We start from the raw sequence: 14,059 nt of genomic DNA, 5'->3' as shown, positions 1-14,059 counted from the left end.
ATTAACACGTACCTAAGCAAAGATCCAGACCCATTGCAATTCACCTATCTGCTCCACAGCAGATACAGTATCACTGGCTCTCCACTCAGCTCTGGATCACCTCGAAAACAGCAACTCATACATTCGGCTGCTCTTCGTCGACTACAGCTCAGCCTTCAATACCATTATTCCCTCAGTGCTGGTCAAGAAGCTACAAACTCTAGGTCTCTGTACCCCACTCTGCAACTGGATCTTTAACTTTCTCATTGGAAGACCACAGTCAGTACAAATTGGAAGCAACATCTCCTCCTCACTGATTATCAACACAGACACACCTCAAGGATGCGTGCTTAGCTCACTGATCCATTCATTATACACCTCTGACTGTGTGGCCAGGCACAATTCCAATGCCATCTACAAGTGTGCCGATAACACCAGAGTTGTCGGCAGAATCACAAATGGCAATAAGGAAGTGCACAGGAGGGAGATAGATCAGCTTGTTGAATGGTGTCACCCAAACAACCTTGCACTCAACATTAACAAAACCAAAGAGATGATTGTGGGCTTCAGGAGGGAGTCAGAAGTGGAATCAAGAACTTCAAAATCCTAGGTGTCAACATCTCTGAGGATCTATCCTGGAGCCTCCTTTTTTTAATGCAATCACAAGAAGGCCAACCAGCGGCTTTACTTTGTGAGGTGTCTGAGGAGATTTGATACGTCATGGAAGACTCTCGTAATCTCCTACAGGTGTACCATGGAGTGCATTCTGGCTGGTTGCATCACTGCCTGGTATGGAGGCGTCAACTCTCAGGCAAGAAAAAACTCCAGAGGGTTGTTAACTCGGCCTTCGACATCAAGGCACCAGACCTCATTCCATCGAGGATATCTACATGAGGTGGTGTCTATAAAGAGCAGCCTCTATCCTAAATTACCCCCCCACCCAGACCATGCCTTCTTCACTCTGCTACCATTGCAAAGGAGGTACAGGAGTCTAAGGAGCCTAAAGATGAACACTCAGCAGCATAGGGACACCTTCTCCCCCACTGCCATCAGATTTCTGAATGATCAATTGCAATGGCACTGCCTTACTTTTCACACACTACTATTTTTATTTATGTGTGTGTGTGTATATATATATATATATATATATATATATATATATATATATAAAGTGTCTTAAGGTTTTGGAACATGGGCCAAAATGCCAGAGCTCCAGAGCCAAACAAGTACAAGTATACCAAGAGCAAATTATACTAACTGTACACACAGCACTGGTCAAATTAAATCTTGGTTTGGTAGGCAAGGAATGCTTAAACACTTGGAAAAGCTGCAGAGAAGGAATATGAGCTCACCTCTTGAACTGCAGTTTAGAACATAGAAACTGGAAGTATTTAAGCTGATACAAAGGGTGAGACATTACAAATATATAATTGATATGAAATGGTTTTATAAGAATGTGCATATGGGGTTATTTCAAAATAAATTATGACATTAAAACAAAGTGGCAGAGTTTCAACACAGCAAAAGGCAATATTGATGATAATAGAGAGTAATTCCCAAAACTAGTGATTATCTGTGCACAATAGTAAAAATGAAAATTTAGCTTTATTATTGTTCCAGTTACAAAACATGGTATTTTTTTTTAATGGATTGACATCTTAAGTGTGGTTTTGAAGTACATGACTTTAAAAGGTACTTTTAGTGCTGCTGGATATGTTCGGACTAGAGAACTTACCTTTCCCTTTCCACTGAACCTTAGCTACGGATTGGCTGAAGTCCACATGGATCCTTCTGTCATCTATCAGCACATTATCCATCTTAAAATAAGCTTTCTCGCAGTCTTCTTGCTATGAGATAGTACAAGTGCAGAAATTTAAACAGAGAATTATCAGAAATTCACACATGTTCAACAAGAACACATGCCACTTTATAACAGCAGGAGGTCACTGAATTGGTTTGGAATGAAATTTTGCTGAACTAATAGCGATAGTTTGAATTCACAAAGATTCAATGCTCTAATTGATAAAGTTTGCTCTGACAGCCACGGCTCAATGCAAAAACAGACTCATGTACCAACAGCTGATTGTGGGGGTGTGGGGTGAGGAGAATATTACTGTTTGAATAGTTACTGTTCAAAAAAATAGGTCAGAGGTGCTAAGGAGCATGGACAACTAGTTAGGCATGCAAAGAACTTGAACCATAATCTAAACTGAAGCCTAATCAAGCAGCACTCCTTTGTGTTCCCATACGCAGCAGAAGCTTGGAACAGAAACTGAAGAAGTGCTATGAAAATCAGTCCTGCACAAAGTTGTGCATCAAAAGCTATGGGAGAATCACTAATTTCTGCAACTGACTATAAAATTTGAGTTAACATTTGTAGGTTTCACAATTTACTCAAAAAGATAATCTATGAGGTGGATTTGAGATTCTACCAATCTTTTGAACAACTCAGATTTCATGGATTGCTAGCTAAGTGATATTTTAGATCATTCAGCTGTTGTTTATGTATCACAAGTTGACTCTGATCAATTGAATACAAATGTACTGTAAACTAAATTGTAATTGGGGGGGAAAGTATTCATTAGTGAGAGACAGGTGGAAAGCAGAGTGATTTATTTTAGATTTTTGTTAATCTATTGAAGTAGCAACAATTTATTTCCATCAACTTTGGCTGAGAGCTTGATTAGACAAACTGAAAAAATATATTTCCAATAATAAAACATTAATATGAGCACTAAAATCTAGTAATGTAATAAAATAACTCAATCGATTATAAAAGCAGAAGAAAGCTATAATGCACAATATCAGTATGTCTTACCTTCTCAAACTCAATGAAGGCATAGCAGAGAGATTCACCTGTTTTCCAGTCTCGAATGATCTCACAGCTGAAGAATAGATGTTACTATAATTCACTTGAGGCAACTAAAATTCAAATTAAAGCTGAGGTACTCCTCACATGCACTAATTTTACCTCATCTGCCAACTTCATTCTCTCCTGTTGCTATGCCTTATGGATGGATGTCAACAAATCACAAGACCCCTCAATCAAACCCAATTTCCTTTCTCCAGTTCTATCTTTTTAATCTCAAAGTGGCTTAATTGGTTAAAGTAAGCCAAGAACTTGTGTGGCAACAAAATGATTCAGGACAAGCACTGGCCATGATTGGCACTTTACAAATGGAAGTATCTTTCAAACAAAGCACTTTATTTTATCACACTTCTAACGTGCCTTACAGGATATGGAAAGCCCCTGTGGAGAATGATCTGGATGCACTTGCCACAGAAACACAAGATCTGACCTACTTTACAGTTGGTGGGCACTTGTCATTCACCAGCACTACCAATGCCTAGTGTGGATGATTAGATAATTGTACATCAAGTATTTAACACAAAAAAAAGCATTTGATTATGCACAAAAATATCTGCAAAAACTACCTTGTAATTGGTCCAAATCTTGAAAAAATTATCTCTAAGTCTTCATCTGTGGTAACTGGATTGAGTTTACAAACAAATAACACATTTTCAGGGGGCTTTATTTCTGCATCTGGTAGATCTCCAACCTATAAACATTAAGATTGCAGTCTTGTAAACAGTAATTCTGGAAAAAAAAGTCAATAAGACCTCAATGTTCAGTCAAATTTACATTTTACTGGTATAGTAAAACCCCAGAAATCAAACAACTGGCAGCCTCAAACAACCATCAAAAAACTCACAGAAAGTAAATAGATTGAAGAAACTAATGGCACACCTCACCATTAGTTTGCCAATCCATCTAACATGTAATCTCAAGCAACAGGAATATTCACTTATCCAGTACCCATAGATGCCAGATACAAGGGGGCTTTACTGTATATTGGTTAAATCAGAAAGATACTTCATTCAAAGCTCTCAATGATTGAGTTATACTTTTTCCATCAAACAAACAGCACAACATTGTGCTCTTTCTATTTATCCAGTTCCTTCAAGCACCTCTTCAAATCACTTTTTTAACCTCTGATTTTCCTTACCCTTTTGGTCTTTTTATTTTAACATCCAGTTTCCCTGAGTAGACCTACAAAGTATAATGTAGGGGTTGCCAAATTTGCTTTACATTAGATCCACATGAGATAAAATTTCAGATGTTTGACAGCCACAAGACATGAAAAAAATTACTTGCACGTTTTTACTCTTATGCATATTATATTTTATGCAAATATTAAGAAATACATGTAAATAATAGTTATTCATGCATGTAGTTTTTAAACTGCTAATTTGTAGTTTCAATAATCAAAAAGTTGTGTGTGTGTGTGTGTGTGTGTGTGTGTGTGTGTACATACATTCCAAATATTTTCAAAATCCTGCCTCATCAAATATATTTAAGACACGGTAAGGTTGATTTTTCCATCATAGGGGAATTAAGGTTTATGAAGGAAAGGCAGAGTTCTGCTCCCCTCTTCCCAGTCACCAGAGGGTAAGTCTAATCTCCGCGCTGCCTGGTGTTGACTCTCCACCTGGTGGGGCCAGGGCTTGCTCGTGGCCATTGACAGGTCCTTTAATGCTACTGCCACTTCCAGCTCTGTCCTGGCTTGGCGCCTGGAAGAGGTCCTCATTGGGGACCCCCGTCAGCTTCTCCACCCCATTTCCGTCATCTTGCTCTTCCTCCCCCGCCCAGAGCGCCTGGACAGGAACCTGCTTCTGGGGCAGGCCATGCCTCATTGGCACTCTCCTGCCCCAGCCCTGGCTTCCTGACCTCTGAGACCGCCCCCTGCAGAGGACCCTCAGCTTTGCTCGACTCTCATACCGCATATCCCACGTTGCTAGCTCTCTGTTGTGGCCTGGCCCGAGTGAGGAGAACCCGACTCCAGCATGCGCTGTTCACACCACTCTACAGGGGCCATTCCTCTAGTGCTCACTCTCTTTTCTCTCCCCTTGTCATGCAGCCCAGGTGGCTCCCTGGTCTGACTGCAGGGATTCGGAGTGTCCCTGGGCGGCTTCGGGAGCACTGGTATCTTTTCCAGCCAACATATTTTTGAAAGCTGGACACTGCATGTCAAAGAATTGTATGTGTCCGCGAGCAGTGGTTTGGCCACTCTTGGTATAATGTCTACTATTCTAGTTGCATATATACATTGTATAATGTATATGACAATAAAATCATTCTCATCTGGCATCTTAATCTTTAATGTAATGCTGCTATAAGGTCTGTGAAGTGCTAATGAAGATACTCCAAATCTTGTCTGATTTGTTTTACATATGCTGTATATTTTTCTTACATATACTATGTTTTTCATACATCTTTTAAGGTCTATTGAGTGATTTCAATAGTAACAGGTGAATCCATATAGCAGTCCCTCCAGCGTCACCTTCTATGGCCATGATCTCCCTCCAGAGAAGCAAGGTCCAAAATAAAAGTTTCTAAACAGGGCTTAACTGGAGTTTTAAATAACTATCATTTCTTACACTTTGACTCCCAGCAGTCACTCCTCTCTCTAACACACTATTGGTTCCTGATTGCAAATTTACCAGTAATAACTCCTTTTTATTGTTTTGAAAATTTACTAGGCAGAATATTTAAATCCAAACTATTCTCTCTGAATAAGAATGTCCACATTGTCAACTATTCAAAATTTAGATTTCACACATTTTTAATAATGGCCTAAATTTTACACAAATGGCAGCAATCTCAATAGGGAGGCCAGGATTCCTAGAGGTTCATAAAATCACGAGGCACAGATAAGGTAAATAGTCACAACTTTTCCCAGGTAAGGGAAATATATGGCATAGACTTAAAGAGAGAAGGGAAAGATTTAAAAAGAACCTTGAGACATCATCTTCACATAAAGGATGGTGGGAACATGGAATGAGCTGCCCAAAGAAGTGGCAAGTACAAATGTAATATTTAAAAGGCACTTAGACAGGTACTAGGATAGAAAAGATTTAGAGGGATATGGGCTAAATGTCCATAAGGCAACTAGGACTATTTCAGGAAGGTACATTGGTTGGAATGTGGAAGTTGGGCCAAGGGGCCTGTTTAACTGCTGTAAATCTCAATGACTAGCTCCAAAATTAAACAGAAATTTGGAATTCTCACACAAATGGAGAAGTCCTAATTTCTCACTAATCAGTTGAATTCACTGCAATGTTGAGCCTTGCAGCATTTAGCAGAGGAATACAACTTTTCCAATGGATGTGATAGGAAATCCAGCTGCTGAAACACGAAGCTGCAATTGGTAGGTGTTTAGCAAACCTATTCATTGGATAGAGGAAATATTAATGGCAAGAAGTATAAATTTCAATTATTTAATTGCATTATGAAGCTAGTGTTTTTAAAAAGTTCTGCATTTCATGTTTTTTTTGGTAATAATTGAAATAAGAAATAACTGAAATAACACCATTGGAGAGCTGTGGTCAGCCAAAGAGAAAGCAAGTTGTTTCACATGACACTGCTGTAGAAATATATCTGATGCCATGCACAAGCTTTATCTCATAATGAAACACATGGTCGACACTACTACTATAAATATTAGTAAAATACTGTAGTAGGTGCAACTTGCAAGCTCTGACATGGGAATGGGGGTGAATGAGCAGCTTTCTGCCAGGGCTGAAAGATCCAGCATCTGAAAGGCTTTTGACAGCTTCTATTCCTGAAATGACCAGTCAAGGGGTCATAGAGTGAAAAAACAATACCCAGGACCTCAACTTTTGGTCTGTGGCCAGTTTAATGACATCTCATGCATGCATTAGAAGCATGCCATGGCTATTCACAATCTTTATAACAGGTACTGTATAAAGATTGTGAATAACCATGGCATGGATAAGAAAAATACTGCATAATATGTTTTATATCCTCTGAAGTATTATCACTGGACTGTGTAAACTTAAACATTTATCCACTGTTCATTTCTTTAAGACTTGGTATTTGAGATGTCAATCCATTGTACACACTTTCTACTGACTTGTATGGTGGCTAAACAGTAAACTAATCTCTGCACTGAAAAAATAAAATAACATTTGTACATTTAAGTTCTGAATTTTTAAATGACTGGACATTAATTGTATATTCCATAATTCCCTTTTATTGTTCTGATTGAGTTGCATTCTGGCCCCAAATAAGGGAGTTATGGATACAAAATCTAGACAGGCACTTACTCAGCAGTTTCACATTTTGTGCTCTCAGGTAAAACATCCCAATGCAATGTTTTGATAAAGAGGAAAGTTTCCCCCAATATTTTAGAAAATATCTATCCCTAAATTCACATCATTATCTCAAATTAGGTCATTTATTTCATTATTGTTTGCAGGATCACACTGCCTCCAACCTTTCTACATTTGCACACAACAAAGGTACTTAACTATAAAGTATTTTGGGAAGTCATGCCACCATATAAATGCATTTTCTTTCACTTACTGTCTCACTCTCACCTCTTGGTCTGTGGCATCCTGTGCGATCACAATGCGGCTCAATACAAATACAAGGAACCCCACCCTGTCTTTTGTCTAAGCACGCAGCAGCCTCCATGTCTCAATACTGTATTCTCTAACTATAGGCAATATGCTCTTTCTTTTTCTTTGCATCCAAACTGGCCATTTGTGCCTGCCATTCCTTTCTTTCCTTTATACGCTGGCCTGTTGGGCATGCTCCATCTAGTAGGCCAAACTATGTTACCTACATTTCACAGCATTAACAATATATCACATAAACCAGAAAGATTAACTACTATTTAAGTGTGCTATTATTTCATCCTATCACTGCAATCCCCTTTTCTGAACTCAATGACCTCCTCCACCTTATTGGTTTTCTCTCTTTCTCTGTACTAATGAAGGGTCTTTAATCTGAATAGTTGATCCTTCCACAGATCTGATGAGCTTTTCCTGCAATTTCTTTTGTTTTTTTCTCATGTTTCCACAAATCTTTGGGTTTTCCAACTCCAATATACTTGGGTCAGAACTGCAATAGAACTTAAATAAAACACAGTTTGACAGGAATTTTTTTTTTTTTTACCAGCTCAATGTGAAGCATGAATAAAACTGGGATGAATAAATAATTTTTGCATTCTACGTGATTTCAAAAATACTTTTCATGCCTTTTAAAGAAAACACACATTTACTCACCATTTCCAACAGAATGGCCCGTGTACTTGCTTCTTTCTCCGCTAACCCTTCTTCAACTTCCTCTGCAGTTTTTCCTTTGGTATCATCTATTTCTTCATCAGCCCCTATTCTACCGCTCTAAACAAAATTATGAATGATGTGATAATCAAGAACACGACTTCGCCAGAGTAATGCAAGAACATGATGCATTTAACAGGGTAATAGGGATTTAGTACTAATGTTATGTTATGCCATGTCACTCTGTTCACTTTCATGGTATGTTTGTTTTGTTACAGGTCCAGATGGGCCCCCAAAACCCAGCAACAATAGAAATTCATCAAGACAAATGGTTACTTCAACAAAAGTTGCTTTTAATTATCTTTAAACATAAAAACAGGATCAAACTTTAACTTATCACTATTAACAACAACCTAACTTAACCCACCCCACTAATTCTAAGCGCACATGTATGTAATGGGTGTGTAAGTTCAGAAAAGTTCTTTGATTCACAGTCCAATGTTACTCACTCTTCCAAGTTCACTGATATAAGGCAATTCTTATACTGTGCACAGAATTTAACATTTTTGAAGTTCATCAGGCTTTGGTGCTTGAAGGTAAAATGGTTACAACTCAGGAAGGTTCTTGTTGGTTTTCAGAGAGAGATTTGTTGCTTGTTGGACACCCACAATTGATTTCTTCCGATCAGCCACTTCAGTGTCTTGCTGAAGAAACTTGCCCCATCAGGGTTTTCCAAATGATAACCTCTTTCTTTCAGGTCACCAGAGAGTTCCTTTTCTGTTTCCCTTATTATACAGCCAGCCCTCTCCTCTTGTATGGACCACAAGGGCTTTGACCAGGCTGAACTAAGAACTCACAACCTGTCTTCAAGCTTGCCAGCTTGTCATGTTCCAGTCCCAGCTTCTGCTGCTGAACTGTAGAACTGAATTCTCACTCTCTCACTCTCAGAGAAAACCACATGACCCTCTTAGAACAGCCAAATGCACTCAGACAGACTGCGGCTCCGGACCTCATCTTGAGTTCGTTCATCTGTTGCTTTTCAAAACAATAATACATTGCTCCACAGCATGTCCTTATAAGCATTCTTCAAAGTTTTTGCAAAGGCACTTGGAGCCTGGACTGTGGCTTGAGCAGAGCTCCAGCATTTTAAATGAGATCTGTTTTGAAGTGTTTGTATCGGTGTGTGACCCAACTAAAAACCCCACACAATTTATCTCCTTTTAAAACAAATCTATATACAATATAAAATATAACATAATTTGTCAGTTTCTCTACCTCACTGTCATTTACACCAGATTAATAGGTGAAATCTGACGAGGTCACATTCAGTACATTTTAATTTTAGTGGTTTTGATGGGTATTTTATTACTGCAGTTTAACATTCAATTTATATTAAAATATTAGCTATCTTTAGTCTTAACCATTAATAATATTCATTGCTGTTTCTGATGCACTGTACTTTTCAATCATTCGTTTGCATTAAATTTCATTAGCATTTAGCAACCTACTTCGATTTTTATTTTGCAATTCTGATTACTACTCAACTATAACTCATGATTCTGCATCATATGAGAAAGTCACTAATTTGTATTGTTTCCAATTTAATTAAATGAATCAAGAACATACTGCTGAGTTAATTCTGTACAGAAGGTCAGGGATTTCAGAAGCGACCTTAAAACAGATTACTGGTTCCCCTCTGTAGAAGGTGGTTGGCTAATTTTCAATCTTACATCTTGTCAAGGCTATTTTAGTGGCACCATGCATAGCTTCTCATCTTTAAGTGCAGAATTATTATTTTCTTCTGTGGAGATGTATGGATCCCTCATCATGTCAGTTCAGTTACATCAGCACTTATGAATAATAAATATAAAATTCTTCTCTGTACAATTTAAGAATACCTCAGTCTCCACTGTCCATTCTCTAGTTTCTATTTAAACTTGACTCATTTCAATAATATAGAAATTTCATCTGTTTTCCAAAAATCAGAGATAAAAATTTCAACAACTATAGACCAATGCTGACAAAGAGCTGAATAGATATATATTTTTTAATCAGCCAATTTCTAAGAACAAACTGAAGGCTGGGAGATGACAGCTCCCATTTTAAGATCTTTTTGTAGAACAGTAGAAATAGTTCTACGGTTGTCAAAATATCACTAAGAAGGGGATAAATTCAAACAGGTTTGTGGAATCAAGTGAGCAAATATTAAATCTGTAGAACAGGAAGCAAAGGGAGAAATTGAAAGCAATTATCAGTGGTCCATTACACAAATACTAGATAGATTTCATTTAATAATGTTATTTAGGGTAGAGCAAGAATCATCTGAAACATGAAGTGTTGTATTGATTACCAACCAAGGAAGGAGAGTAGACTTTGGATGCAAGGTTTTCAAAAATTTTACTAGAGGTGGGGAGCAGGAGAATTTTTCACATCATAACTAACTAAATCTTGCAATTAAATTAATCACTGTATTGCTGTTGAGCTGTGATCACTGGGGCACAGGAAGGCTAAATGAATAGATCCTCTCCTTGCAATCACTACATTTCTATACATGATAATTCCATAAATTATGAAAAGGATTCATCACTTTCAAATTTCTTCATCTTAGTTCATTTATACTTAAGCAACTCCAAAGTAGCTTCAGAAATTTTCATAAAGTAATTTGAAGGTGCCACAAAACACTGGATAACTGATGTAAATTTCAATTCCTTAACAATAGTCCCTTTCACATTGCCAACCCGCTAAATAGGCATGTTGAAATACCGGGTGGATCGTTTATACTGAAATGTGAAATCTTGGGTCTGCATGCCCTTTAACATTAGGAAATATCTGGTATCGTGGAGCTAAGGGGGGGGCCCCAACCTTCAGTGGTAATGTCCACACAATTTATAAAAGAGCATGGGAAAATCTATTGCAGTGGGCTTCAGAATGTTCAAGCTGAGAAAAAACCCACAGACCAGCTCCCTCACTATATGGCAGACCTAGTGTCAAATCTAGGTCTCTGGGCCTATAGAAGACCCTCTTATATAACAGGTAGTCCTTTACGGTGCCTGTTACATGTTTGGAAATTTTCTACTCATTCTTATCGAGAGAAGCTCCCGCAAACCCCCCCCCGGGTCCGGGTCCCCTCATTTGGCCACCATTAACAACATTAACACTACACTACCACCTACCCTAAAAATCTTCAAAATAAAACACTAACACTACATTGTAATGTCATGTCACGTCAATACTAACATCTACACTAAAAACCTTTGAAACAGATCAGTAGCCTTAACTACACTGAAGCACTGACCTTCCCTCCCAACAACCTGGTCAGACTATTTCCCGCCAGGATGATGCATGCACGCAGCCAATAATGTCACTAATGCTACCCGGCATAGCGGGTCGTTTATTCACATTGGAGCAGAGTCGAAATGGCTCAGCTCTGATACAACTTCCTTATCAGTCCTGGGTTGATTTGTACCCCCCTACCGGGTGTAGAGCATTCACACTGGCAGATGAACTGCTAAATTCACAGGTTCAACCCACATTCAACTAGCAGTGTGAAAGGGGCTAATCTTTCTGTTCCTTCATAAATGTATAGTGAGCCAGACCATTCTCAACCTGACCTGCAATCTAGACTCATTACTTGTGGTCTTCAGTTGCCAACACTTATAGTTTCTGAATGCAAAGGAGGGGATGAGCTCACCCACTCACAACTGGAAAGGCAGGGTATCTCAGGTGTTTCTGGCAGCTTTTAAAAACTTATTGTCAGTTTTTTTAAATCCCACGGGTTAACACTTATTTGACGTGCCATTGTACTCTACAATAAATCCTTTAGAAAAGGAACCACAGTGCAATTGCTGGCAGGAACGCTATCCACAAGGTGTCAAATTTGCCTAAAAGGTTCCATTCTAAATCTAGCCAAGAGATAACAACAAAACTATAAAAATTGGATCTTAATAGGATTATTCAACCATGTTGGTGTCTGCTTTAATTTTATCGTTGCTTGTTTGTAAACCACACTTCATCTAAGCAGTTGTTTTCAAGACTGCATTTAATCTGCCTGTCCTGCGTATGAGACACCAGATCTCCTTTAGGGAAGTCCCTTAGAATAAAAGATAATTTGCTTTCACTTTGCCTTCCAATTTGGCTAATATGAAAATTTATCTCTGCCACACATGGCGCAGGTAGGTGGGGAGTTTGTGAGATAATCCACTCCTTCCACTATTGATGCATGGCTTCTGTGTGCTGCCAGTGCCTGGCCTCCAAGTTCACAATAACATCCTGAATGCCCTTTCTCCACCCTGAGCAGTCACAGGCCAGGGAGATGTTGTATTTCTTGAAGGAAGCTTTGAATAAATTGTATTAACATCGACTTCTCCAGTTTCAGTTAACTCATCGCCCCATCCAGTCTTTCCCTTTGTCTCCTTCCCTCTAATTCTCTCTCTTTCACCCAGCTCTGCTTTCATAGAGCCAAAAACACCCCCCATCAACCTTTCCTCTCACCTGTCTTCCTCTCCATATCAAATTGAAACTTTTTGTATGTTGTTCTCTCAGCCTTTTAATTAAGCCTGCCTGCTTTTCATTCATTGAAGGGCTCAGTTCCAAAGTAGCAGTTATATATTTTTATCTCATGTGGACACTGCGAGACCTGCTGAGTTTTTCCAGCATTTCTGTGCTTTTACTACGATCACAGCGTCTGTAGATTTTCATGTTTCACTCCCTATATTGTTGTGTCACTTGGTAATCTCTTTCTATGACAAAGTTCACATAGAATACCTGTTTGGCAAGTCTGATATACAAAAGACATTGTATCAACATGATTCACTTTATTGTCATTGTACCAGTAAACCACCCAATGAAATACAATCAGCATTGACCAGAAGTTTAAAAACAGTGCTATTGTAGTACACAGAAAACACCACTAGACTTGGTGGGGTTTCCAGTAGAAATGCTTATTTGAATTTCACGTGCGCCCCTTTAAGGCCCTCGGGAGTTCTGCCCTGCGCAGCAGTGATGTCATCACGTGGCCCGGGGCGCGAGCAGTGGCCTAAGCCACGAGGCAGTGAGTGAGCCCTGACAGCACCATCTTCTGCAGCTGCCCCGCCAGCACGGCAGTACAAACAAGGCCAGTTCGCTCGCAGAGATGTGCACCGCCACACTATATACATTACAACATGTGTACTTAAAACCAACATGATTTTACAATAAACTATTAAAAAGTCCTGATTTTACGAAAGGAATGCAGTCCTACTCCACGCCATGATTCAGTATTCAACATAGTCACAGCTTCGTAATAAAAGCTCTTCTTGAGTCTACTGGTGCACAATCAAAGGCGCCTGAAGTGTCTGCCCGATGGGAGAAAAGTGAAGAGTCTGAGATTTGGGTGTGTTGCATCTTTGATAATGTTTCTCGCCCTGCCCACACATCGTTTCCTATACATGTTTTTGATGGTAAGCAACTGGATTCCAATAATCCATTGGGCAGTTTTCACTACCCACTGTAGTGTCTTGCAATCTTGTGCAATACAATTCCCATACCACATCGAAATATCATATGTTAGCAGGCTCTCAATTGTGCATCTATACAAGTCCAACAGTATCCTGGGACAGAGGTGCATCTTCCTCATGCTCCTCAAAAAATAAAAATGCTGTTGTGCTTTTTTTTTAAAATCAGATTTGAAGAATTCAAGGACCAACCAAGTGAGATCTTCAGAGATATGGACGCCAAGAAATTTAAAGCTCCGTAAATGCTCTACCACCACTCCATTGATGTAAATCGGGACACGAGTGTGGCCTCTGGCACACCTGAAGACCACGATGTTCCCCTTGATCAGAAGATGCCATTGGTGTCTTGGGTCCAGGAAAGGTCCTCAGAGATAGCAACGCCGAAGAACCCAAATTTGCTCAGCTTCTTCATCTCTGATTCCCCCTGGATTGTGTACCTCTGGCATTCCTTTCCTGGTCAACAATCAGCTCCTTAGTTTTGGTGATATTGAGTACAAGAT

General features: G+C 39.1%; 1 protein-coding gene across 6 annotated transcripts in view; it reads right to left on the bottom strand.

Moving 5' to 3' along the window:
• ppil4 (peptidylprolyl isomerase (cyclophilin)-like 4) overlaps window positions 1-14,059 on the bottom strand; it is a 62,753-nt gene that overhangs the window by 10,975 nt on the left and 37,719 nt on the right. For 5 of the 6 annotated variants that reach the window (XR_011340285.1, XR_011340286.1, XM_069886024.1 and 2 more), the window contains exons 7-10: window positions 8,071-8,187; window positions 3,415-3,539; window positions 2,798-2,864; window positions 1,715-1,826 (exon numbers count right to left, since the gene is read on the bottom strand). Coding sequence is in view for 4 of the 6 variants with exons in the window: in XM_069886024.1 (XP_069742125.1) it covers window positions 1,715-1,826; window positions 2,798-2,864; window positions 3,415-3,539; window positions 8,071-8,187 (421 nt within the window). In the remaining 2 variants the exon portion in view is untranslated. The remainder of the gene's footprint in view (window positions 1-1,714; window positions 1,827-2,797; window positions 2,865-3,414; window positions 3,540-8,070; window positions 8,188-14,059) is intronic. The other variant, XM_069886025.1, reaches the window with a different exon arrangement.

Source organism: Narcine bancroftii, chromosome 6, assembly GCF_036971445.1.
Source record: "Narcine bancroftii isolate sNarBan1 chromosome 6, sNarBan1.hap1, whole genome shotgun sequence".
Classification (NCBI taxonomy): Eukaryota; Metazoa; Chordata; class Chondrichthyes; order Torpediniformes; family Narcinidae; genus Narcine; species Narcine bancroftii.
The sequence above is the reverse complement of the archived record's forward strand: the minus strand, read 5'-3'. Positions and strand labels throughout refer to the sequence as shown.